Source organism: Lepidochelys kempii, chromosome 2 (genome assembly GCF_965140285.1).
Source record: "Lepidochelys kempii isolate rLepKem1 chromosome 2, rLepKem1.hap1, whole genome shotgun sequence".
NCBI lineage: Eukaryota > Metazoa > Chordata > Testudines > Cheloniidae > Lepidochelys > Lepidochelys kempii.
In genome coordinates this window covers 193,965,635-193,988,539 of record NC_136381.1, presented here as the reverse complement: position 1 = coordinate 193,988,539, position 22,905 = coordinate 193,965,635, and the positions used below count along the sequence as shown (strand labels likewise).

Here is a 22,905-nt window from a genome sequence, read left to right as displayed (position 1 = left end):
TCTTAATTAATTAGCCTCTTACAGTTGGTATGGCTAATTCTACCTTTTCGTGTTCTCTGTATATATATCTTCTTACTATATGTTCCATTCTATGCATCCGATGAAGTGGGCTGTAGTCCACAAAAGCTTATGCTCAAATAAATTGGTTAGTCTCTAAGGTGCCACAAGTCCTCCCGTTCTTTTTGCAGATACGGACTAACACGGCTGTGACTCAAACATTTCCATTGTTGCCGGCCATAGACATTTTAAGCACAAAAAATAGTTGTGGTCTTGTCTAGACACCAAAATTGCACCAGTGTAACTAAACAAATGCAGCTGTGTGGGTGGACACTTAAAGTGAAAACATGGGACTTTCAACTAACCTCTTCTGTAGCCTTAACGCTGGTGTTCCATATTAAGGATGCACAAGTGCAATGTGTAACTCAAGTGCCCTGGTACCCACTGGAATTCACAGGTCCAAGATAAGCACCCAGACTCACCATGCATTGTGTGGGGAGAGATACAGAAGATCGGCAGCTCTCCCCTCAGCTTGTGAACACCTAAACTAGCCAGTAAAAAATGCCAAGGGGCAGGGCCTAACTCCAAATTGGAGGGAGATGCCTTCTCCTTTGCTCAGAATTCTGACATGAACCCTCAGCTGGAATTAGGCACCTAAAACAGCTTAGCTGCACAGGGGGTGGAGGGAGTAGAGAAGGAAAGCCTATCCCCTTTATAGCCCAGTGGTTAGGGTAGTCTCCTGCAACATGGAAGACCTGCTTTTAAATCCCTGCTCTGCCTGATTTGAAGCAGGGACTTGGACCCAGGTCTCCCACATCCCAGGAGTGCCCCAACCAGCTGGCTATTAGCTACTCTGCATCTCAGTCTCTTCCGAAGCTGTTCCACTTTGTAAAAATAAATATTTATTGGGCCAGAAAAAGAGAGAGATTGGTAGTCCGGTGGTTAGGGCACTTCGGCTATGGGAAGTGTGAGGTTCAAGTTCATGCTATAAATCAGGGCTTCAAACTTGGGTTTCCCTCATCCCAAGTACCCTAGCCACCAGCCAGACCCAAAAATTCCCAGTCTGCTTGGAGCCTGCTGTCTCTTGTGCAGGTTAAGCATGCACTGAGCACATCTACTGGGACAGACCCTGCTTAGATTGACAATCCTGTTAGGGCATAAGTATGAGCTTCACTGCTGAGCAGCTAGATGACATTGCGCATACCCAACCAGTGAAAATTTAGGCACCTAGAGGGATAGGGGACAGCTGAGTGATGGTTTTGTAAATGTCAGCAGTGCCAAACTACTACTTTAGGCACTTCCGTGAATCTAGCCTCATGTTGCAAAGACTTCCCCGTCTGTTTGAACCAGACACCACCACCACCACCGTTTCATATGTTCTGAAAAGTGATACTAGAGCAGAAGAGATTTTATTTCACCCCATAGTGTAGAATGAATAGTCTGATTTAGCAAATTGTATAAAGTTGACATGGAAAACAAAGTTTATGCACCAATCAAGATGTCATTTTTATTAACTGGATTTTCCATTTCTGACACACACCGTGAATGTTTACACAATGAAGAAAGCCAAACATTGCTGGAAGCAACCGACAAGATCAGCTGATATTTCTGTACCCTCTTAACACACACATTCTTTCTTGGTGAGAAGTTATTTAATTCTGTTCTATTTTATTTTTACTGCTACACTTAAAATTCTGTGTCAAGATTGTCACATCTTAAATACAGATAAAGTTTCTAAAGGTACATTTATATATACACACGGAGAAAAATACAAGACTAATTGTTTTTCCACAATATTTAATTTATATGCTACCATAACTATATGCAACTTTTAAAGACAGGTTAAGGGGTACAAGAAACTGTTTACTCGCTCTAAATAGTTTGGTCCAATATTATTTTAATGTAGTGGTTATTCTCTCCCTTCCTTTTACATGACAACATAATATAACATACAACACATGCACAATCATTCACCTATGAACAAATGGATAAAAGGATAACACTCAGACTAACTTTTGTACACCCAGAAGTTCAACCAACCATACACAACTAATAAGGCTATAATACAGCTATGCAGCATAAATGGTCAACACTGCTGTTCTAAAGTGAGCACCATATATACATCTGTATATAAAAACATTGGAAACAAAATACACCTGGGGTTAGTTAAAAGGTGCCATTCCAAGGCTGTACATAATATCAGGAAAGTATTTACAATACTTGGAAAAAAAAGCTGCAATAGTTTATTGCCAATGCCCTTTATAAACTTTTCTCTTACTTTTAATATAGATGTTATGCTCACTGTCTGTGAACCACACATCTTATTTCTGGCCCTTTATAAGATCCCTGCTCAAAAATATCAAGCAAATGTGTTCTATGGCTTCACCCACACATCTCTTCTTGTAGCTTTCAGTTTATAAATATCACACTGACTGAACTGCAACTGTAGCTTAAAACTGAAAAGTTCCATAAAGTAAAATGTTTATCACTTGTTTTGTTTAGGGAGCAGAATGTATAATCCCTAGCTAGGCTAGCCAGTAAAAGTACTCGGTGCAATATAGATTGTCCTAATAAAATGTATCATACTAATTAAGAAAAGCCAGTGTGAACTACAGAGATTATGACCAAATGTAATGCAGTTCTTTGGTGCTCTACTCACTCTACGGTGTCCATGAAATGCATTGTATTTGACCATTGTGTAAAAATGTTACAATATGCTAAACAGTGTAAACTCCTCGCAGACCATTCAATGTCTGGCTGGGGTGCTGCTACATAATACCACCAATTTTTACTAGCATTGCTTTGAAGACCCAGTGCACAGCATGAAAAAATAAAACATTCTTGCCCTTCCCAAAATTAGGAATCTGCAATATATTTTATTCTAGATAATAAAATTCCACAAAAAAGTTAGTTCATCTGGTCAAAAGTAACCTTTTGTACAGAAATATTCTAACACACGAATTTGCCATTATTTTAATGGCAATGGGGACACAAAATGGAAAAGCTAATAGCTTTAAAGAACGTGAAAGGGTATTTTCTTATGTGCCCAATTTTTAGTTTTTGTAAATATTGGACTTGATTTTAATAGAAAATGAGAGTACTGAGGGAAATTAACAAAACAGAATAAATACAGGAGACAACACAACATATTAAGTCCTGACAGGAGCCAAAAAGTCTAATGATGAGGAAAATTTTTATCGGACAATAATACTGATTAATTTAAATTTGCATCCAATTATTTAAACATTTTCCATTCTTTATTGCATTTTGAGATCTAAGGGTCACACTCAGAATAAGAAGTGCTAAAATATTTAAGGTAATTGTCATGATAGACTACTACTAACGGAAGTAATGTATACAAACTATTTATTTTCAGTTAGAATGTAAAAACTCAGAAGTAGACTTTATAATTTACCTTTGTTATATTAAAAAAGAAGATTGTCTGCTTGTAATATTAACACATTTCTATGGGAAAAAGCTGCCTTACAAATCTAGTTGCTTTTTAAAAAAATCTTGCCTATAGGAAAACAAGATCTTTTCAGTTTGATTTTGAGCCACAACTTTAACCATATAGCTTAAGACAAATAGGTGTGGGTTTAAAATCATAGTTTAAGATCACTAATTTTCAGTGCATCTTTGCTTTGTACAAGCCTTGGAACATCTGAAAGCTCCCTGAGGAGTTTTCAGCATCAAAACATTATTGCTTTGGTTCTGTTTCAGACACACAGAAGTATGCCACATATCACATATTTTAGATATCACAGAAGGTCAGAACAAGAATTAACATTTCACAAGCAAACAAAAGCTTCTCTCTCTCTCTCTCGTTTAAGTGCAGAATATGAAACTTCCAAGTGCTACATTTACACTAGGATCCAGATATACATTTTAATTTAATCCAGATCTTCCATAGTAAAATTATATGTGTAAAAATTACACAATAAAATAGTCTATTATGTTGGGAAAGAAAGATGTATTGGCTAGCAGCATGCACAAAGACCATGCATTGTCATACCATCAAGCAAACACAAAATTTAAATGTAATAAATAACTGCTCATAAAGCCCACTTTAAAATATTAAGACAAAAAAAGGGGGTTCATTGAAATAAGGTGTTCACAGCTCTGAACAGGAAGAATGGTGTTGTCAAGTAGATTGAGCTATTAAGTCAGGTCACTGTCAAATGACCTGACAACAACTAGTTTGACTGGAGGTACACAGCAGTCCCTCCTTGGGGTTCCGCTGAATATTCACAGATATAGTCTTTTCACAGAGAGGTAGTTGTAGCACATTATTTTTCAAGTTCTTACTCTTTATCCGTTCCAACGCATTTGCTGTGTCTGACATTTGGTCAGAAAAGAATTTTATGCTGCCCAAAGATGAGGCTGGATTTGCACTCCCAGTAGAACTTATGCACATTTTCCACATTGATTTCTCTTGCACTTTTACACTGGAAAAGGACAGATTGTTTTGAGGATCAATAATGTATTTAGTGCTGCCATGAATCTGCGAACCTAAGCAAAGGCTCATCAATTTTAGGCTTTCAACCAGGTCCCCTGCACTTCTAGACGATAACTGCATTGAGTTTCCAGATCCAGCACATTTACGAGTAGAACCTGAAGTGTTATTAGTGCTACCACTGGAGCCTGTGGAGGGACTTCCCCCACTTTTGGTGTTATCACTAGGGCTTGTTTTGTCTACGCCTCCATTTCCATTGCTTGGTTTGCTCTGTCCACCACCGTCTCCTTGATTCCCAGGTGGCCCTTCGCTACTATCCCGTCTATGCCAGGAGTATGTAAACCCACTATCTTTATCTAGCCGTCTCCTACTTTCTGAGTCATCATCACTAGTTTCTGAGCTACTGCAGCTAGACCCCCGACCCTGGCTTTTCCTTCTGTGGTAGCGCTTATGCACTGTGCTCGGTGAAGCAATATTCATTTTTAACCTGCTGAGCTTCGGGGGCAAGTTCTCATCCATGTCAAACTCATCATCTGACTCCCCTTCCTCGAATATTTGATTGAGGACTGGTGCACTCTTCCTGGAAGTGAGACGATTTGTAACTGAAGGCTTGCGGCGCAAAACAACTTGAGTTGAAAGAGAAATGGGTTTCTTATCTTCTTCATCTTCCTCTTCATCTTCTTCTACTCTAAACAAGCACTTCCGGCCACTAGTGGTGGGTTTTAAGCTCACTGAAGGAACCACTGAAAGTGCTGGCCCAGCTAATTCAGGGATATCCTCTTTCTTTGCTGAATCGCCAAGTGCCTTACTTCTGTGACCATTAAGAACATTTTCAGCAGTGCGAGCTGGAGACTGAGGAACAGTTGCATGGGAGAGAGGAGAAGCTGTAAGGTCATCCTCCAGATCCTGGGGTACATCGATTTTTGTTGGCCATGATTGCCTACGTAAGAGATTGTGAAGGGAAAAAAGAGTAAAATTAGATTTGACTGATAGCTTAAGAATACACAATATAAAATCGTCACAGTATACAGAGATCATAAAGGCCACAGCAATTATCCTACTTGGCAAGCCAGTACAATTTATAAATAGTAATTTTAAAGAAAACTTAAGAAAAATGATAAGTATAATTTAAATTGGTTGTTGCCAATTTAGAGATCTGCAAAATCCATGACAGCTCTCAGAAAACAAATTGAAAAAAACTTTCTTCAAACGTCACAGAAAACACTAAATCAAATGTTTGTGGGAGGTCTAGAATCAGTATGCACTTGGCAGGGAGGGTCCTGTTCCTGGAGCTTTTCAAACACAATCTAAGAATGACGGTATTGTAGACAAGGTTAATCTGGAGCTTTTTTATTCTTTCCAGTCTTCATTCAACAATATAAAAGCCATCAATTCAATGGCTTTGTATTTGCTCAGACATATTGCTAGTTTTCATCTTCTCATTCACATATTTTAAACCATTAATTCAGAAAAAAATGACATTTTCAGATGTCAGTGTCTTTTTTTCTGAACATATGGTCTAAGTTTGCTTTTACAAAATTGCCTTTACTTAAAGTACACGAATACAGCTGATAGAAATTTTTTACTTTAGAATTTAAACTGTAACACAGTTGATGTACTGCCACTGACTAAATCAATTTCTCCTAGTCATTTCAATATTCAACCAACAAGTCATATGAGTCCAGGCAACAAAAAAACATGATATTTTCCAAAGACATTTTATCTGTAATTGAGTGGAACTTTGAATGTAATATGACTGTGTATTCAGCACAAACCTCAAATCAAAGCAGCTATGAAAGAAATGACACTTTAAAAGGTTGCAGAAGAGTTTTTCAACTAAAGGTTGGGGGAAGCCAACAGGTGCAGAGGAGCACACGGTCAAGGCAGACACATCCATTAGAGGAGTACTTATTAAAGGGGTTACTCCAAATCACAGTAAAGAAGAGAGGATAGAAGTTGACAAAGTACAGGTAGGAACTGAATAGAAACAGTCAACAACAAAAAAGAGTCCCATTCAATTATGTCCCATGAGGGCAGATAAATATTAAGATGGGTGAACTTCAGTGTGTGGTATTAAATTAGGATATTGATATAATTGACATCACAGAAACTTGGTGGAGCAAAGATAATCAATGAGACACGGTAATACCAGGGTATAAAATATATAGGAATGAGAGTAGGTTACGCTGGTGGGGGAGTGTCACTATATCTGAAAGAGAACAAAGTGTCAAATATAGTAAAAATCTTAATTTAATTGAGCAGTACCATAGAACAGTCACAAGAGTAAAATACCTGCAAACTGCACAGAAACTTTAAAAAGAGGTTCAAACTAAATGCATACCCCAATTAAAGAAACAAAAAACACTAAGACCATCAAAAAATGCCACTATGCTAAACAAGAGTAAAAGAGGTGGTTAAGACAAAAAGGCATCTTGTAAAAATTGGAAGTCAAATCCTACTGAGGAAAATACAAAGGAGCATAAATTCTGGCAAGTCAAGTGTAAAAATAGAATTAGGCTGGCCAAAAAAGAATTTGAAGTGCAACTATAAGACGACACAAAAACTAACAGCAGGTTTTTTTAAGTACATCAGAAACAGGAAGCCTTCCAAACAATCAGTGGGGCCACTGAACGATCAAGCTGGTAAAGGAGCACTGAAGGAAGACAAGGCCATTGCAGAAAAGCTAAATGAATTCTCTGCATCGGTACTCACTGAAAAGGATCTGAGAGAGATTCCCACACCTGAGCTATTCATTTTAGGTGACAAAGCTGCGGAAATGTCTCAGATTGTGATATCAATAAAGGAGGTTTTGGAACAAACTGATCAATGAAACAGTAATAAGTCACCAGGTCCAGATGGTATTCATCAAAGAGTTCTGTAGGAACTCAAATACGAAACTGCAGAACTACTAACTGTGGAATGTAACCCATTGCTTAAATCAGCCTCTGTACCAGATGACTGGTGCATAGCTAATGTGACATTGATATTTAAAAAAAAGACGCCAGAGGTGAGCCTGGCAATTGCAGGCAATTAATCCTAACTTCAGTACCAGACAAATTGGCTGAAACTGTTGAGAACAGAATTAACAAACATAAATAAACACAACATGTCAGGGAAGAGTCAACAAGGTTTTTGTAAAAGGAAATCATGCCTCACCAATCTATGAGAATTCTTTGAGGGGTTCAGCAAGCACATGGACAAGGGTGATCCAGTGGACATAATAAACTTGGACTTTCAGAAAGCGTTTGACAAGGTCCCTCGCCAAAGGCTCTCAAGCAATGTAAGGAGTCATGGGATAAAAGGGAAGGTCCTCTCATGGATCATTAACAGACTAAAAGACAGAAGACAAAGGGTAGGAATAAAGGATCAGTTTTCACAGTGGAGAGAGGTAAATAGCAGTCCCCCACTCCCAATCATCCCCAAGGATCTGTACTGGGACTTGTGCTATTCAGCATACTCATAAATGATATAGAAAAAGGGGTAAACAGTGAGGTGTCAAAGTTTGCAGACTATACTAAATTACTCAAATAGCTAGGTCCAAAGCAGACTGCGAAGAGTTACCAAGTGATTTCACCAAACTGGGAGACTAGGCAATGAGATGACAGATGAAATTCAGTGTTGATAAGGGCAAAGTAATGCACATTAGAAAAAACAATCCCAACTATACATACAAAATGATGGGGTCTTAATTAGCCGTTACCACTCAAGAAAGATCTTGGAGTCGTCATACTTAGTTTTCAGTGTGCAGTGGCAATTCAAAAAGCTAACAGAATATTAGGAACCAGTAGGAAAGGGAAAGATAAGACGACAGAAAATATCATAATGCCATTCTATAAGTCTATTGTATACCCACACCTTTAATATACATGACGTTCTAGTCATCTCATCTCAAAAAAGATATATCAGAACTGGAAAAAGTACAAAGAAGGGCAACAAAAATGATTAGGGGCATGGAACAGTTTCCACATGAGGAGAAATTAAAAAGATTGGGGATTTTTCAGCTTGGAAAAGAGAAAACTGAGGGGAGATATAATAGAGGTCTATAAAATCACCAATGGTGTGGAGAAAGTGAATAAGAAAGTGTTATTTACCCCTTCACACAACACAAGAACCAGGAGTCACCCAAAGAAATTAATAAGCAGAAGATTTAAAATAAAGATAAGGAAGTATTTCTTCAGTCAACCTGTGGAATTCATTGCCAGGGGGTGTTGTGAAGGCCAAAAGTATAACCGGGTTCAAAAAAGAATTAGATAAATTCAGGGAGGCTAGGTCCATCAATGGCAATTAGCCAAGATGGTCAGGGATGGAACCACATGCACTGGGTGTCCCTAAACTCTTGACTGCTAGAAACCGGGACTGCATGACCAGGAGTGGATCACTCAATAAAGTACACTGTTCTATTCAATCCCTCTGAAGCATTTGGCACCAGCCACTGGTGAAAGACAGGCTAGATGGACCATTGGTCTGACCCAGTATGATTCTCAGTACATCAGAGCAGTGCTTGGTTCACCCGAGGATGGGTTACAAACACGGCTTTCTGACACAAACTGGGAGGTGGGGGAGGTAGTGGTATTCTTCTGTGCTCCACCTACATCAGACACTGCTCACAGTTGATTAGGCACATTTTCACACTATGATCATGTATGTATGCTCTCTGCGCTCAGCTCCACTTAGTGGGGTCTAGATGCATCCATGGGCTATGCTGGACTCGGCTTCCCCTCTGGGAGGCTCGAGTGTCCCACTGGGCCTTCGTGAGCTTGGCTTCCCCTTAGGAAGGGCACAGATGCTCCAATGAGCTCTACTAGACTCCTTGATTTGAGGACAGAAAAAGTGGTGATATCTTCCAAAGCCACTCACTGGGGGTGCCCCTGTGGAAATGTTCACAATAGACTCTTCTCCTTTCTGATGTGCTTTGGTGACTTGGACATTTAAAGTATGACTGGCAACTAAGTTAGCACCCAGTAAGATGAATGGGATAGTTCAGACCTCTCAGAGGTGTGGTTTCAGGCTCTGCAAACGTAGGAAAATGTCACAACACATCAATGGTATTTTCAAGAACAAGGTGGAAGTATGAAAGGGCCATTACATTGTAACAGTTGAATGTGAGCCCTGGTACGGCAGTCACAAAGCCCCTCTAAGTTGTGCCAGGTTGTAATAGCACACTGGGGAGCATGCTGCAGCCTACCTCCTCCCAACCCTTATGTTCGCTTCATGATATTTGGGAAGTTTCCCTTAACAGAGGACTATTGGAGCTGGCTGGGGATCTGGCCCTCTATATTTGTAATATTAGCATGTGTTATCAAGGTCTCCCTCTAACCAGTAACATGCCATTCATTCTGTTAGCAAGTAAGAACAAGCTAGAGTCCTGATATGTTGCATGCTTGGTATTTTAAAATGCTATTCTACAAACATCACTAGTTCACAAAATAGACCTTAAGAAATAAACTAGAGACACATAATACTTAGCTTAGAAAATGAATATCTAAAACATTTGCAAAAAGAGACAGTGATTTAAGAATGGACTGTGGTGTCAATGAAATAGGAGTTTTGAGACATTGTGTGTTGTCAGTGATAAAGATAAAAAGAAGAACAATGGGATCTTGATAGTATCATCATCATGACTAGGGAACATTTTATTCTCATTAATTACAACAGGGAAATAGCGACTGTATAATTTCTACAACAATTTTCTTATTTTCTGTGATTTCCAATAGGTTTGAGATGACAGAAAAGCTCCAACCTGTGAGTCAGTTAAAAATAAGTTTCCAAATATGTCTTAACTGCAAAATCAAAGTTATGCAGCAATCCGTCTTTTCCCTACAAGGCCTTTATTTTGGTAGATCTTTTGGATCAAGGACAATATCTACACAACAAATAACGCTCTCAAAACTACTTGGAGCTGTAAGAGCCAACTATCCATAAAAGTACGTAGCTCTGCTTGTCACATGGAGCAAAGGAATATTTGCAGGGCAGGCATTAAACAAACTACTCCATTCATTTCTACCAGCTCACCTCAGTCTTGATATAAAATAACTTACTTACTTCAGTTCTTGACATCTCCTAAGCAGACACTACCAGGTATAATGAAATATTTTTTTGGTCCACATTAATATTTCAACTCAGAATTCCAGCACTGCATACCTCCCCACATTTCAGGTCGGTAAAGCATGATGGGTCCTGCCTCTAATGGATGGGGAATTGAGTGCAGCCGCAGAAGGGGGAGGAGGGTTGAACTGCAAGTCTATCCTGCTCTCGCCCCACAGCTGTCCTGTTCCATGGGGCTGGCTGGGCTCAATTCCTCTCTCTGTTGGTTGGTCTGGCCCCACTGATAGAGGAGCGGGGGGAGAAAGGAATATGGCCAGGGCAAATCTGAGTGAGTGATACTGCAACCTCATGTGCCACGGCCAGGTTGTAACACCTGGAGCAGGGAACCAAACCCCACCAGCCCCAGAGGACAAGAGCCGCTTCAACTGGAACAGGAGTTTTGCAGGACAGCCCTGCAAAAACCAGGACTGCTGGGAGGTCTGAAAGTCAGTGCTATAAAACAATCTTTTAAAAACATCTGTCATTTCAAAGGCATATTCAGGGTTTTCAGTTTATGGTGCTTAGTTTTTTTTGACTGTTCTAACAGTAAACACTGAAAAATTTGAGTATTCTATTTGGATTTATTTTGAAAATGCACAGATTCTTTCATCTTATTTCATGTAAAATAAGAACAGGGTATCCTGGGAGTGTCAGAATGAAAGGCCATGGTACTACAGTAGAAGAGAAATAATCTCTTCAACAGCAAGATCAAAATGATTTAGGGGTTTATAGCTAAAAAATGAACACTTAATTGCACCCAGCAAATAAACTGTCAGCCAGTGCAGACCATGCAGTACAAATACGTTTCCTGCAGCAAAGACCACTAAGTGAGCTCAGTAAGTGAACTGAAGTTTTCAAATGGCCTTTGGAAGAAGCTGCATACAGTGTGTAAAGCCACCAAAGCTGTAAACCTAGATCAGAAACAGCAGGCAAACTCCTCAAGTCAAGGGAGCTGAACTAGTGTTAACTAGTTCTACAAATGTATCCCCCAGTCTACAGCAATTTCAGCCTTGTCTGGGTTCAGTCTCAGTTAATTAGCCCTCAGCTGCCCCAGCTGGCTTCAATGAAGTGGGGGTATAAAATGGAAAGATGTCACAACCCACATCTCCCCATTATTCTTCCTAATGACTCCCTATATATGTTGAATGGTAAGGATGACAAAATGGAATCCTGCTTGAGATAACCCTTGGAACAGAAGAGCAATTGCCCGATACCATTCTTGGATTCCAAGGATGGAGCCTCTCAGGAGTATCTTTATTTCCACCCCCTGGAGTCCAGACCTGGGTTAACCATTCTGAAGGCAGGCAAGAGATAAAAAAGAATCAGCACAGGCACCTGATTTTCATCCATCACTGAAAGGAAGTTAGCGACGACCACTCTGTACTATACCCAGGCCTAAAGACATAGCCACTGGAAGGGAGGGAATCAAAGATTTCAGAAATACAAATATTGATGGAACTACCTCAGCACAACCTCCATAATCTTTCCTAAAATGATAATCAAGACAGAGCAATAACTCAAAGATGATTCTCAGTGTCAACAGATCCTTGCTCAGGGAACCCCTAACAGCAGCAGGCTTGCTGCCTACATCTCAATCAACACATTAACGCCACCAAACAAAACTCAGAGTTTAGGGGGAGAGGGTACCTCTTCCCCCATGAATATTTTAAATATAGCAGAAACTTTCAATTTAGCATGTTCTCACTAAAATCCTCTCCGTTTCTTTCTTCAGCATAAATTTGAACCTAAATCTAAAAATGCAAAAGAATTAAAGGCTGGGTGAACACACCAATACCAACTACATACACAAAAGCAGCAGCAGATTTCTCCTATCTTTTCCACATGAGATGGAGCGACCACAGATTTCAGGAGCATTGCTGACAGTTATTACATCTTTTACTCCTGAGGGAATTCTGCGCCAAAAAAATTAAGTGTACATTTTTTTAAAATTCTGCAAAATTTTTCAAATTTTATTGGTCAATAAATAAATGTGACTCCAGCATGGCAGTGGGGAGCACAGGCCACTGGCTACATTGAGGTGGGAGATCAGCCTGAAGCCCTCACCTCCCCTGGTACAGGGACTCGGCAGTGAGGCTGCACCTGACCCTGACACAGTACAAGGGCTGGGCCTGCCCCAGAAACATCCCAGGGCCCTGTCCCTCTGTGCCAGGTGCACCAGGCGTGGCTGGGCAGGCTCAGCCAGCAGGATGCAAGTGTGGAGGGATCCTGGTGTGCAGTGAAGGTGTCTGTGTGTGGCAATCTGGGTGCTGGCAGCTCAGTGGGAGATCTGGATGCACAGGGGCTCATTGGGGGGTTCCTTGGGCAATGGGACTCCGCAGGTGATGGTAGTTGGGCTCAGTGGGGGGGTCCAGGTGCTGAAGTAGTGGGGCTTGATGGGGTGGGGGTCCAGGTGCAGCTGGTTAGGGCTCAGTGGGGTGGAGGGTCTGGGTGTGGGGAGCTTGTCCGAGGGGTCCAGGTGTAGGGCTTGTCAGGGTGAAGGTTCGATGGGCCTGCTTAACAAGGGAGCCCCAGCTGTTGTCGAGGAGATGCCGTATGCTGGGCTCCCGCTTCCCCCTTCGATTCCCCTATCCCCTTTTCTTCTCCATCCCCCTCCCCTCACTGCCACATTCCCCTCCCCCTGCCCTATTCCACCCCTCTTCCTTCCCCTCTCACCTCCCTTCCCTCATTTCCCCCCCAAGCCCCACCGCCGGCACTCACTGTTCCACAGAAAATAGGAAGGCTCCCAGCACACCGAAGGAGAGCCCAACTGGCACTAGGGACCTAGGAGGCTGTGTTCAGCTGTAGAGTCAGCGGAGCCCAAGACACAGCCTCCAAGCTGGGCAGCTCTGCATTTGCAGAAACGGGGGAGGGGGCAGTGGCACATAACCCCGTGTGCTCCCCCATGCCTTGCCAAAAAAACTGCACTCGGTCATGCCTCCATCCTTGCACGGCTTCCCCTTGCCCCCCTGCCATTTTCTGTAGGGAAAAGAAGGAAATCTGCATGGGGGGGGGGAGGGGATTGCTGGTGAGCAGTCCAGCAGAATCTTCCCAGGAGTAATTTTTAATAGGATTATACAGATCAGTGTTTCTCAACCTTTTTGATAGCAGGGACTGGCTTGCTGCCTTCCTAAACTGTGTCAGGGAAATTCCAGGGACCAGTACCCATCCACGGAACAGTCTTTGAGAGACACTGACAGATAAACGAAACTTACTTATGTTGAAAACGAAACTTACTTATGTTGAAAACGAAACTTACTTATGTTGAAAACATTTTTATTCCTAAAAATCAGTTTAGCTAAGAAATAAATCAAGTAGAGTGAAGACAGCCATTTCAACATGTTTCCTTAATCAATAAATACATCTAACTTGTTAAAAAAAATCTCAAAACGTATGTCCTTTTTCAGGGCTTCGTCCTGAGAAGTACTTGAATTAACCTAGATTTACTGAAACCCAGAACACGACCTGACAACTAAATCCTTATGTAAACTTCAGTTCAGCTTTTCCTTTATGATAGATCCCCATCAGCACCGGAGTGCAATTAGGGAATTACACCATCAGAATAGTTTTTACAAAGTGGAATTTAAACCAACAGAAGGAAATCATACCAAATAATTTCTCTATCAGACATAATACAGGTATGACACTTTGAACATGACCTCCCCATGGCAGATATAAAAATCTATTCTAAAGCTTGTTTATATTTCAGCTGCACTTCCCCCAAAACGTTTGGAACAAGCAATGAAATAATATTTTTCTGTTTTTAACGTTATCTTGGAATTTCAAAACATTCTGATTAAATTGACTAAAGCACTGAAGTGTCTAAATGCTCACCTGAACTGAGCTTTGATGTTGCTAGGGCTTGCAGATCTGGTTTGAATTTCTTTCTCCTGTTTCTCTCTCAGAATCCTCTCAGCTAGTAAGAAGTAAGTAGCAGTGATATGATTGTATTTGTTAGTTTCCAGGGCCCTAAGGGAAACAAAGAAAAATGGAACACATCACACACCAACGATTTTCTAGAACTGGACACATAGCTGACACAACTTAGAGTGCTTCACACAGAAAGTAAAGTTCCTGAAAATAAAAATTAATATTTTTGACATCTTGAAACATGGTTTTTGACTTATTAGAAATGGGGCAACCAAATATGGCAAATTCAATAATTAGCTTTGGATATATTTAGAAAAGCATCCAAAGGCTAAATAAGTTTTCCTCTGTTACACATATTTAAGCAATAACATTAATTGAATATGAGTTTGTGTTCCGAAAATGGCCTCTCCCACTTACAGACAAATGCTGAGGTGAAGTGGAAACATTTAGTTTTGAAGCAGCTTGAGCAAAATCTCACATTCCCCTCAGTGTTGTCGTAGCAAACTTGCAACAAAATTGAACTTTTAAGGTTACTAAAGGCGTTTCCTAGACACTATAATCTACCAGAAGATCTAAAATAATGGGTTTAATGGGGTTTTTCATGGCCCTTGAAAGTTTAAGAGACCTTTCCGAAGCTACTGCATATATATAAAATACTTTTAGAAATAAAACATTTAAAGCTTCTAAATCCTAAATGTGCTTTTTTTTAATTGTTTAAAAAGACTTCAGGTTACAGAGAATTCACCATTTACACCAGTTTAAACCTGTAAGTGACCTATGCCCCATACTGAAGAGGCAGGCAACCTCCACCCCAGGTTTCTGCCAATCTGACCTGGGGGAAAATTCCTTCCTGGCCCCAATATGGCGATCAATTAGACCCTGAGCATGTGGGTAAGACCCACCAGCCAGACACCTGGGAAATAATTCTCTGTAGTAACTTGGAACCCTCCCCATCTAGTGTCCTGTCTCTGGCCGTTGGGGATTTTTGCTACTGGCAGTCACCAATAGGCAACTTGCCATTCATTGTAGGAGATCTCACCATCCCATCCCCTCCATAAACTTATCAAGCTCAGTCTTGAATCCAGTTAGGTTTTCTGCCCCCCTCCCTGCACCCCTTGGAAGGCTATTAAACATTCATTGTTTTAAAAAAGTTTTACTGGTGCAAAGTTTTACTTGCTTTCCTACAATTTGACTGGATAACAAATTCTATTTTTATTACACAATAACTTTTGAAAAAAATTGAAAATTTAAATTTAAAATCATTAGATGAGTAATAGTTTTAGTAATATTGTATAACAAAGCAATGTTTACAAAAATTACTTGGAAGGAAAATCCCAAAATAAACTAGTTGCACAAAAACAGCCTCGCTTTTTAAGGTAACAGATGTAGCACAAATCAGAATAATCATTTTATATTTTAAAGAGATCTAAGAGTTACTTAAAACCACAGAAAGCTTTTAGAGTAATCCAACACCACTGAGACTGATTTTTTAAAATCTTTATTTTAAGTCTGTGTCTATAGTAGCCATTTTCTCTTTAAAATTTCCCATCATTGTAAATACTTGTTAAGCTCCACCAGTAACAGGGTGGATCTGATTTAAATCGCTAGTCAGGAAGACTCTATTTATTCATGGTTTTCTACATAAAAGTGCATTCTTGTTCGTTGTTATAACCTTAATACATACTCTTCACAACTCAGAGATAGATGTAGGTTTCATTTTTTAGAAGGTACACACTATACATTTTTAAACAGTGATTTATTTTGAAAACTTTTCAGGTTAGTTTTACAGCTATATCTGAAAATGAATGATTGTTTGGTTATTTCATTTACCAAAGGTAACTGAAGCAGATATTTATGAAGTCACTGGGAGGTGAACTATCTCCAGTTCAACAGGTTAATCACTGATATTTGGAGGATTTTCTTGCCATGCTGTATTAGGAGAACATCATCAGACAGACATTTAAATTGTTTTATTTAAGTAAAACAACAAACGTTAAGTATTCTGGATTTTTTTCTTCAACAGCAAACATATTTTAACAAAACAAGCATATGTCCCTCGCTTCTCACATTTATCTCCAGACTTCTTCTCCTTGTCCAGATCTATTCCGCCCCCAACAATCTTCTTCTATTCATTGAACTTTTTGAAACTTTGCACTTTTAGAGAGAGGTAAGGGATTGACTCTGTGTACACAAATTTGCAGAGGGACAATAGAGTTGAGGTCTGTTATTACTCACCTCTATAGATTATTTATTTATTTAAAAACATTTTTGGTGTTAACAAGCATGTTACCTCTGGAGACAAATCCACTGTTTGAGAACTGCAAAACTAAGCAACTCTGATGGTATCTTCTAGACCAGGGGTCTCAAATACGTGGCCTGCCGGATTCTTTCGTGTGGCCTGCCAAGCTCCGATGCGTCCCCCCGCCCCTCTGCCTACCCCGTGGCGCCATGAGCCCTGCGCCGCTCCCTGAAGTGGCCAGAACCATGTCCCTGTGAGCCTGCCCTGGCCCCGGTGTGCGCCGCTGCCGCGCTAGGTAAGCAGCGCCGGGCCAGAGCCTGCACCCCTCCTGTACCCCGCCCCCAACTCCCTGCCCACCCCTTGCCACATCCCACACCCCTCCTGCACCCCCTGGGTGCAGGGAGGGGGCAGAGTTGGGGTGGGGACTTCAGGGAAGGTGTTGGAATGGGGGCAGGGAAGGGGTGGGAAGATGCGGGGCAGGGGCGTCAATGATGCGGCTCTCAAGCCGCTGCACTAGTCCTTATGTGGCCCTCGTGGTCATTTGAGTTTGTGACCCCTGTTCTAGACTGAGCACTGAGTCCCATTGGGTAGGTAGAAAGATTAACCTAAATCCTCTGTACAGAAGCCTGTGGAACCCCATAAGATTGGGTCCCTAATCCATGAACTATTGGAACTCATTTACAAAATTTTTCTTAAACATTACATGAATATATTGTCATATATTGTTAGAATTTATAATCCCTATTCCATAATGAGATATCTTTGAGCTATAACATATCTTAATTAAAACTATCTTTAGATAGGTTTTTTCCTCCTCCAAAAGCATTTTATCAAAAAAATCTGATTTAAATAAAAAATCAGATTTTTTTTATTAAAAAAAAAAACATTAATTTTTATCCACCCTGACCAGTAATAATACCCATGGAAGTGTTAGCGTAGACAGGACTCTAGGCAGCCATCAGCACACCACGTGATTGAACACTACTCAGATCTAGATGAGAAGGTGTTTAAAACGCTGATCGCTTGTCTATATTAGCACTCCCCATGACCGTTAGCACCAACATAACTACTGACTCAGTTTGAACATTGAGAAATTACTAATTGTTATTTTTCCTCAACAAAATATGCCATGAGATGAGAGTGGGGAGTAAAAGAGGGATGGAATATATTTATCCATCCAACATTGAAATGGTGAGCACATTATACATTTAATATTGCTAATTATCCAAAATGTCAACAAACTGAACTAAACTGTTTTACAATTAGACATTAAGGTAAAAAGTAATATTTTATTAGTTTTACAACCAGAGAGTTAAAAATCCACAAAACGAATTATTTGCAGGGTGAACTCCAGAGATTAATGACGACAACAAAAAAGTCTTGTGAGGCAAGACTGCCATTTTGATAAAAATATTAGGATTTAGACAGAAACATTTCTGTAGAGATCCAGTATATAATTCCTGTGGTGTAACTAAGTTATACTTTATTTTGTTTTTGTGATCAAAATTTGAAATCGTAAAGTGGACTTTTTAAGTAGGATTTAAAATTATCTATAAAAGTTTTATAGCAGCATGTGTCACATAGCTTTAAAATTGAAAGATACTTTAAAACTGTAATACAGTATTAGAAATCTCTAATAAAACGTGTCTACCAAATTTACTCTATTTATCAGTTATATGCATAAATTTCACTTGTCAGAAACTTGTTCATAACACAGTATAATTTTAAAACTTGTCTACATTTGGCTGAAAAATGGAAGAAGAACAGATGGTCAGTGCTAGACTGAAGAAATACACCAGACTCCATCAGTTAAACTGTGGTTCTACTCCAAAAAAGTGACCCAATGGCTTCATCAATGCTTATCAAATCCTCTCTGATGGCAAGCAATTTTAACAATTGTATCTATTTAACAGCCCTGAAAATTTACTGTGTGCTCCAGCAGTTAAGTTGTGTTCTTCCTTTCTCACACATCATCATCATCATCAAAACATTCTAACAGCCAAATTTTCCCTTCAGTTAACCTTTGTGCAATCCGTGTTATCTTCAAAGGCTTTGGTTAATTTAACAGGAGTCTTGTCTTTCCATTAACTTGGAGTCAGTCTTTTCCATTGACTTCAGTGGGCATTGGATCAGGCTTTAAATGAGGCCTTTAGTTACCCTATACACCATCAGTCTTCACTGGGGTCTCAGAAATGTAAGAGGACATCCTTTGGCCTACAAAATATTTTACTGGCAATATGTGAGAGGGAAAGAAAAAACGGTTTCCTACCTTTTGTAACAGTTGTTCATGTCCATTCCAAGTAGGTGTGTTCATGCCACGTGCACAGTCAGAGGGTTTTTCCCCTAGCGGTACCCATCAGGTCACTGTGAGCCCCCTTGAGTCGCGCCTTCATGGCAGTATATATAGGTCCCTGCCAACCCGCCACTTCTTCAGTTCCTTCTTTCCAGATACTCTGACAGAGGGGAGGCGGCTGGGTATTGAAACGGATATGAGCAACACATCTCAAACAACAGTTACAAGAGGTAGGTAACCGTTTTTTCTTCGAGTGTTTGCTCATGTCTATTCCAAGCAGGTGACTCCCAAGCTTTATCTAGGAGATGGGGTCGGAGTTTATGGGATCGCTGATTATAGCACCGCTGTATCAAAAGCTGCATCATCACTGGCCTGCTGTGTAATGGCATAGTGCGATGTAAAGGTGTGGATCGTTGCCGCCCTGCAGATGTCCTGGATAGGAACTTGAGCCAAGAAAACCACTGAGGATGCCTGCGCCCTTGAGGAGTGTTCTGTCAGCATGGGGGCAGGTATCTTTGCCAAGTCATAGCACACCCGGATACAGGACGTGATCCAAGAAAGGGTCCTTTGGAACGAGACTGGAAGCCCCTTTGTACACTCCACAATTGCAATGAAGAGTTGCGTTGATTTTCGAAATGGCTTTGTTCTTTCAATGTAGAAGGCTAATGCTCATCTGACACCCAGGGAGTGTAGCATTCGTTCCCTGTTGCTAACATGGGGCGTAGAAAAGAACACAGGAAGAAAAATGTCCTGGTTTGCGTGGAATTGTGAAACTATCTTCGGGAGGAAGGCTGGGTGCGCTCACAGCTGCACCTTGTTTTCACAGAAGACCGTGTATGGGGGCTCCGAATTAAAGCCTTAAACTCGGACACCCTCCTGGCTGATGATATAGCTACCAAGAACACTATTTTTCAGGAGAGGTAGAGTAGGGAGAATGTTGCCAAGGGCTCGAAAGGAGGTCCTATCCGTCCAGAGAGCATAAGGTTGAGATCCCATGGAGGAGCTGGCTGTTTTACTTGAGGGTACAATCTGTCTAATCCCTTGAGGAAGCGGCTCATCATGGGGTTCACGAAAACCAACTGATTGGCTGCACTGGGGTGGAAAGCTGAAATAGCGGCCAGGTGCACTTTTATTGATGACACTGACAGACCTTGCTGTTTTAGATGCAGCAAAAAGTCTAGGATAAAGGAAATTGATGCCTGTAAGGGTGGAGTGTGCTTTTGTAATGCCACAATGGAGAATCTTTTCCACTTGGCCAGATAGGTGGCCCTCATGGATGGCTTCCTGCTGTTAAGAAGGACCTCTCTAACAGGGTCTAAGCATGTAAGCTCCAAGGGGTTCAGCCATGGAGTTTCCATGCCGTGAGATGGAACAACTATAGATTGGGATGCTGGAGGCAGTCGTGTTCCTGGGTGATCAAATCCGGGACAGAGGCAGAATTATTGGCGTGTCCGCCGACGGGTTTAGAAGCATGGTAAACCAGCATTGGCGAGGCCACACTGGTGCTATTAAGATCACTGATGCTCTCTCCCTTCTGATTTTTCAGCAATACCTTATGTACAAGTGGGAAGGGCAGGAAGCATATAGTAGGTGGTACTTCCAAGGGAAGAGAAAAGCATCTGCAAGCGAGCCCAGGCTGTGATTCAGGAAGGAGCAAAACTGGTGACACTTCCTGTTGTAGTTCTTTACAAGCAAATCTATTTGGGGAAACCCCCACCATTAAAAGATGTTGATAACAACATCTGGGCAGAGGGACCACTCATGATTGTAAAATGACCTGCTGAAATGATCGGCCAGCTCATTCTGGGAACCTGGAAGGTATGATGCCTCTAGATGTATCGAATGGGCAATGCAGAAGTCCCACAGCTGGAGGACTTCCCAGCACAGGGGAGAGGAGCGAGGACCACCCTGTCTGTTTATATAGAATGTCGCTGATGATGTGTTGCGTACTGCTATTGACCGACACACATCTGGCCTGCAGATGGGCCTGGAACGTCTGGCAAGCAAGGCGGACTGCTCGTATCTCCCTGACGTTGATTAGCAATGGAAGTTCTGCCTGGAACCAAAGGCCTTGAGTCCGCCTAAGTGTGCGCCCCCCCCCCAAAAAACCCTAACTAATACTAAGTTTTTAACTATACAGAAACACTAGAGACAGTCCACTAGGGGATCACTTGCCATAGCAAGAGAAGAGCTGCTCTAACAATCATCACTGGCAGTAAGAAGAAACTGAAGAGGTGGCAGGTCGGCAGGGACCTATATACGCTGCCATGAAGATGCAACTCCAGGGGGCTCCACAGCTGACCCAACAGGTACCGATAGGGGGAAAACCTTCTGACGACTGTGCACGTGGTGTGCACACACCTACCTGGAATCGACATGAACAAGCACTCGAAGAAGAATCCAATTTAACTGGTGCTCATGGTGAATTTGACACTTTTTATTCGTAAACTGAACGGATCTGATAAGGAGTAAGTGAGACATTAAAAATAAAATCCTGTCTTTGCAGAATTATTTTTCAGAGTAGAACTGCACTTAAAATTAATTCATCAGATTAAATCTACACTACTTCAAGTAAAGAACTCTATCACAGGCTCAATATCTCCTGTGGGGCTTTGTCTCAGCATTTAGGAAGAAGCAGAAAGTCATTTTTCTGTGATTGCATTCAATTTTTTAGTAATTCTCAAGTTAAATATAACGTTAAAATCATCAAATTGCATGTAGAAAATTGGTAACTTACTCTACTATTGTATCTCGATCTGCTATATCACCAAGGACCATGCGTTGTATTATACTATTGTGTTCTTCCTCAGAAAGGTTTTTGTATGAAACCAGAGGGATATTGTACTTTGTTGCAGGCGATGGGTCAACTCCTTGGAGCCATGGATGATTTTCAATCTCTTCCAAAGACGCTCTTCGCTTTGGGTCTCTCTGTAACATCCGTGTAATTAGACTAGGAACAAAAAATAAATCTATAAACAAAACGTACTAATATGTTCAGAAAGTAGCCATCAGAACAGGAACACTAGGAAGAGGACTGTTTTCCTTTTGTTACTATGAGCTCATATTAGCCTCTTTTCAGACCTTCCAGTAAAAATAATGCAAGTACAGTGTGACTGGAACCTGAATCTGCACTCACAAAAATACTCTAAATGACAATGCAAAACTGAAATGAATAAAGCAACTGAATCATAAAAACTGCAGACATAGCAAACACCACCATTTCCATTTGATTTACTTGAGCTCTTTCACCTCTACACTCTTCTGGACTTTCATTTTCTATTGGTTGGCACAGTACTTTTCAAGTCATGTCCCAAACTAGGTGGGCCTCTAGGTGCTACTCCAATATAAACGTTTTTTTAAAATTATTAATACATTTTTTGCTGTTGTCATCAAATGTAAGGCATTACAAAGAATGTAAGAAAGACAAGGTGGGAAAGGTAATATCTTGTATTGGGCCAACTTCTCTTGGTGAAAGAGACAAGCTATTGAGCTTACACAGAGGTCTTCTTCAGATCTGGGAAAGGTACTCAGTGTCACAACTAAATAGAAGGGTGGAAGAGATAAGGAGTTAACACATGTTGCAAGAGACCGTTCAAGGTGAAATGACCAATTAATACCTCTACAATCATAGGACAAAGCAGGATTAGTGGTTACAGATTGTTGTAATGAGCCATAAACCCAGTGTCTTCATTGAGTCCATGATTTTTGGTATCTAGCAAAGTTATGAATTTCAGTTCCCAGGCTTGTCTTTTGAAGGTGTTGAGCTGGTTTCCTTTGAGAACAAGGACTCAGAAGTCAGATATGGAGAGATTGTTTTGTGAAGAAAGCGTTTACCCACAAGCGATTGGGTGTTTTTATCTTTTTTATGTGAGAGTTCACCTGAGAGCATAGTGACTATTTCATGTCACCCACAGACCAGGACGTACCAATTCTAAGCCCCTCATAACAACAGATGCAAAACTTGCAGACCTA

The 22,905-nt window shown here is 40.8% G+C and overlaps 1 protein-coding gene across 3 annotated transcripts in view; it reads right to left on the bottom strand.

Moving 5' to 3' along the window:
* Nucleotides 1-1,478: 1,478 nt before the first annotated feature.
* SNRK (SNF related kinase) overlaps nucleotides 1,479-22,905 on the bottom strand; it is a 75,817-nt gene continuing 54,390 nt past the window's right edge. For 2 of the 3 annotated variants that reach the window (XM_073333322.2, XM_073333323.2), the window contains 3 exons: nucleotides 21,671-21,883; nucleotides 14,366-14,500; nucleotides 1,479-5,390 (listed from right to left, as the gene is read on the bottom strand). In XM_073333322.2, coding sequence (XP_073189423.1) covers nucleotides 4,172-5,390; nucleotides 14,366-14,500; nucleotides 21,671-21,883 — 1,567 coding nt within the window. In that variant the 3' untranslated portion in view covers nucleotides 1,479-4,171. The remainder of the gene's footprint in view (nucleotides 5,391-14,365; nucleotides 14,501-21,670; nucleotides 21,884-22,905) is intronic. The other variant, XM_073333324.2, reaches the window with a different exon arrangement.